This window comes from Vespa velutina, chromosome 1 (genome assembly GCF_912470025.1).
Source record: "Vespa velutina chromosome 1, iVesVel2.1, whole genome shotgun sequence".
Classification (NCBI taxonomy): domain Eukaryota; kingdom Metazoa; phylum Arthropoda; class Insecta; order Hymenoptera; family Vespidae; genus Vespa; species Vespa velutina.
The window spans coordinates 2,295,288-2,300,287 of record NC_062188.1 but is presented as its reverse complement, the minus strand read 5'-3'; the positions used below and the strand labels follow the sequence as shown (position 1 = coordinate 2,300,287).

The window sequence follows — 5,000 nt, the reverse complement described above, 5'->3', positions numbered from 1 at the left end:
CATTATATCAATGGAACTACAAACTTGCAATTCTTCTTTTTTTTTTTTGTATTGTTTTTTTTTTTTTGTTTTGGAAAAGAAAAAAAAAACAAACTCTATGAATATTAAAAAACCTCATTTCAAATAATTTCTATCTAAAACCTTGATATTAATACGATATCGCTTAAAGCCTAAACTTAGAAAATATTTAGATCCGTAAAGGATGAAATTACGAGATACGAATTAATTTCGTTTAAATTAAATAAATCATTTGATCTAACACTTACGATTGATCTATTACAAAACACAAGGAAACTCAAAGGTCCTATTCTTTTTTGATTTCGTCTAAATTTTTAAAATTCGCTGAACGAACGAGATACTCCGATATATGTGATATCTTATTTCTACAAAAAAAGAAAAAAAAGAAAAAAGAAAAGGAAAAAGAAAAAGAAAAAAGAAGAAATAAAGACAGACAGACAGACAGACAGACAGACAGACAGACAGACAGAGAGAGAGAGAGAGAGAGAAAGAGAGAGAGAAAAAAATAAAATGAAGGGAAAAAAAAGGTGATTCGTCCGTCGGACGAGTATTGATCTGTGAGTTCAAAGGCGCCACCTCTCGATGAGGGAATAAACGTTGATACCGTTTCCAGCTGAGAGAGAGAGAGAGAGAGAGAGAGAGGGAGGGAGGGAGAGGGAGGGAGAGGGAGAAAGAGAGAGGGAAGAAATGTCTTTGGAAACTTGGTGAAACTTGGAGGAAGTCAGGACTGTTGCTCTTAGCTTTAGAAATTCTGGATGTAGCGATTGTCGTGTACTTTAAATGAGAAAGAAGAAGAGAAAGAGGAGGTGAAGATGGAGATGGAGGTGGAGATAGAGAAGAGGGAAGAGAAGAAAGAGGAGGGAGTAATAGGGAAGAGGGAATGAGAAAGTGAGGGAGAAGGGAAGGGTCGTTACTTTGAGTAGTACGATTACCGTGATCTTACGAAAGGCTTCTTCTACTTTTCTCTTTTTTTTTTCTCTTCTTCTTCTACTTCGTTTTCTTCTTCTTCTTCTTCTTCTTCTTCTTCTTCTTCTTACAACGTGGTTACTACTTTCACGTGAGAACACACTCAAATGATACGTTATTATGAGCTCGTGAAAGATATCACGTTTCGATATAGAAAGTAGATAGTAATGTTTCTCTTGGTCTGACATAATACCGACACCATCCACTTATACTCTCTCTCTATCTTACGAAACACAAATTCAGTGGATGAGGATCTATTTTGGTCGGGCAATGATCGTACGACATCCTAGAGTACATATTTAGTTCTTATTTAGGAAGGAAAAAAAAAAGAAAAGAAAAGAAAAGAAAAAGAACTTAATAAATTTTTCGTAACTGATCTGTCATATTTATATACAGGGTGTCTCGTATTAATACCATTGAATTCCATCGATAATGTTCTTTGTTATAATAGAAATAAGAAAGAATGAAAAAGAAAATTTTATTATAAATATAAACATCTATATATATATATATATATATATATTATGTTGATTATATTATCGTCAGTTTTATTATTAATTTGGAATACAAAAGATTTATTTATATATCCATTTTAAAATGTCCTTATACAGTTTCGAATGAAAATCTTGATAATACATTAAAGATTTCAAGTAGATCGAGTTTATGATAACTACGAAATATCATGTTTATTATTACTTAAAAAAATTTTTTAAAGTTATTTCAATTAATCCTTAAAAATCGTACGTTTTATTATTACGTTGCAATGTATCGACAACGAATACATTATATTTCTCATGGATTTCTTATTTTCTTTTTTTTTTTTATTTGTTTATTTATTTATAAAATACCTACGACAATTTATTTTAGTATAACATTTCCTTTTTGTTATTTTTTTCATTCGTATTTCTAATCATTCAGAACATATGATGAATTCATGGTGATCGTTTATACCTAGGACACCCTATGTATATATGTACACGTATACGTATATATATATATATATATATGTGTGTGTGTGTGTGTGTGTATATATATATATATTTGATATTCGATGTGTTTACGGTATTACTATTCTCTCTGTGTTTGTTAATTTATTTCGTAATCATCGTCTTCTAATTACGCTTGTTTAATTTGTAATTACCTTGGAAAGAGACAGCCTTGTTTCGAAATTCTTGAAGGTTTTTACTTTGGATGTCTTTAGATTGTAGTACAACAACCTGCGAACAATGCAACAAGGTATGTACTATACAATACGTTTGCATATGGCGCTGGCTTAATACAAAACGTGATTGATTTTATTTCTTTTTTTTCTTTTTGATTTATTTATTTATTTATTTACTTATTTATTTATTTATCTTTATTTCTTTCACATCGTCTATTAGTTTCTAACTATCTTTGATAAATATTAATTAAAATTCGTGAAGCGCCTTTGTCAATTAAAAGATAATTGATCCTTCGCGATCGACGATAGATAGATCATCATTGATTCGATAGGATATTACGAGAAGATGATAACGAGATTATGATACGTTAAAAAATATTATTGAAAATGACAGATCCAAGATCGTTATATCCAAGGTAATTACAATTTTAATATATCCGCTTTATTTCTATTTTTCTTTTCTTCTTCTTTTTCTTTCTTTTTTCTTTTTTTTTTTTTATCTTTTTTTTTTTCTTTTTTCGAGATTGAATCGCCTCGAATTTGTCTGATTGTTGTGAACCGTGATATAACACACCTACCTTCTTCTACGAATAATACCCATATATATATATATATACATACATATATATATATATATATATATATATATAGATTTGATCAATCTCACGTGTTCCATACGTAAGAGAGAAACATTCACGAGAAATAATCCATTAAGGATAGATCCAAATAGTGGTAACCTAAATCGTGATATTATACGGGGCAATTTATATGGGGTACGATTTCAAGACATAAAATAATTCTATAATGATCTTCGAAGAAGTATAATCGCGTGAATCTTCTTCGTTGATTAATAATAAGCCGATGATATGATCTGATGTGGTGTACTTTGTTGTGATGTTGTGTAGTGGTAAAGAGGAGGTAAAGTGACGGAGGAAGGGAGGGAGGGATGAGGAAGGTGATAGTGAACATAGAAAAAAAGAAAAAAAAAAAAAAAAAGAAAAAAGAAACAAAGAAAAAAGAGTTAGAGAACATTAAAGAAAAATTAGGTATAGAATTTAAAGAGATCGATATTCGTATTTATTCGTTTGTTTTGACTAACCTTGTGGACTTTTCATGTAAAGCTCGTGTTCCAAGTCCTGAATGCAGATCGGTTGTCCCTGACGCAAAATATAATGAGCGCCTCTTTGTAACGGTTGGCCGCACATGCAGCAGGCAAAACATTCCATGTGGAAGATCAAGCCGGCAACTCTCATGACCATCTCGCTGCAGCTGATCCTCTCCATGCATCGGGCGCACTTAACGCTAAAGATCCTCTCGTAATCGGATCGACAGTAAAACTTGAGGTCACGTATGAAACAGGATTGCGACAACGGTGCGGCACATGCCGCACAGGAGAGGCACTCCTCGTGATAGTTTCTTTCCATTACTCTCATCACGTACTTATCCGTGATCGTACGCCCGCATCCAGCACAGATCGTTTCCAGTAGCCCGGATTCCGTTTTGACGGAAACCGAAGATTCTGTAAAATCGTTACAGAGACTTGAATCATTGACTTTCACATTTTATTTTATTACATTCATTTACAACCACTAACTGGTCATATTTACGAATTTTTATTACTTTTAAAAATAACTATAAATCCATTTCAAAAGGGAACGTCATAAAGTCCATTCAAAGGGATCCTTGTAATCTTTATTTCAAAGAATTTTTCGAACAAAGGTATTAACGTACTTTCCCAGAAAAATATTAGAATTTAAATGGATAAAAGGATCTTTAGAAAGTACCACATCTTGTCCTACACCCCTCTCCTCACCCCACTCCCAACTTAATTATGATTTATGTCCGACCTCTCGAAGGTATTTAAAGATTTCGAAATAAAAGAAAAGTAAAGAAAGAAGAAGGGGAAAAAAGAATACAAAAAAATGAGGAAAGAAAGACATACGACGAGATATGGAGAAACACATTGAGATTTATTCAAACTCTTATCGCCGGATAACGCTGATAAAATGATAACGGGATCGATTCGTTGGGGGATTAAAATTATTTAATGGGAAAAGGATTTAGTCGATATAGAAATTAAAATAGTTACGTGCATGTGCAACGGCGTTTAATAAAACTTTACGATTTGATTGGATACGTTATAATAATAACAACGTCATTACGATATTTTTTGAAGGCTCCTTTTGATCGGGTTATCCTTTGACGAAAAAAAGAAAAGAAAAGAAAAGAAAAAAAAAGGAAAAAAGAAAAAGAAAAATCATTCAATCTTATAAACATTCATGCTCGTTCGATAAATAAATCGAACTTTTACGTTTTAATTGTCGTATCGTTGAATTGACGATTGACGTAAATCAAAACGTCGATTCATTATATTTTCGTTATTTCTATGCGAACGTATTAAAGTAAAATTATCCATTTGACGAATGTAGAAAAGAAAAGAAAAGAAAAGAAATGAAAAAAAGAAAAAGAAAAAAAGAAGACGAAAGAAAACGAACGATATGGACGTGAATGAAATGTGCAATTTGCAGTTCTATCATCAGTAGGCGTCGGACAAGTCCATCGTCGTTTTCCCATCGCCATTTTCTAATCTAGATATTAGTTCTTTCCCAGTCACCCCCCTCCCCTTCCACCCACCACCATTATCATCACCTTCTTTCCTTTTTTTCCCTTTGATCATAGATAAAACTGACCGGCGTTATTGTTGTCCCCCGTTGAACGAAATGGAAGCGATGGACCGGCAGGTACGGGCTGTCCCGGTTCGGGCTGCCGATTCAATGAACCTGGCACTGGCGTAAAGAATTCCAACATTGTGTCACGAATAGACTTCACCAATCGTCGCACGATCCCGAGAAGA

The 5,000-nt window shown here is 32.9% G+C and overlaps 1 protein-coding gene across 1 annotated transcript in view; it reads right to left on the bottom strand.

Annotated features, from left to right (window-relative positions):
• LOC124954846 (LIM homeobox transcription factor 1-beta-like) overlaps positions 1 to 5,000 on the bottom strand; it is a 7,920-nt gene that overhangs the window by 2,580 nt on the left and 340 nt on the right. The window contains exons 1-2 of the mRNA XM_047508407.1: positions 4,837 to 5,000; positions 3,246 to 3,665 (exon numbers count right to left, since the gene is read on the bottom strand). The exon at positions 4,837 to 5,000 is cut by the window's right edge and continues 340 nt beyond it. Of these exons, the coding sequence (XP_047364363.1) occupies positions 3,246 to 3,665; positions 4,837 to 5,000 (584 nt within the window). The remainder of the gene's footprint in view (positions 1 to 3,245; positions 3,666 to 4,836) is intronic.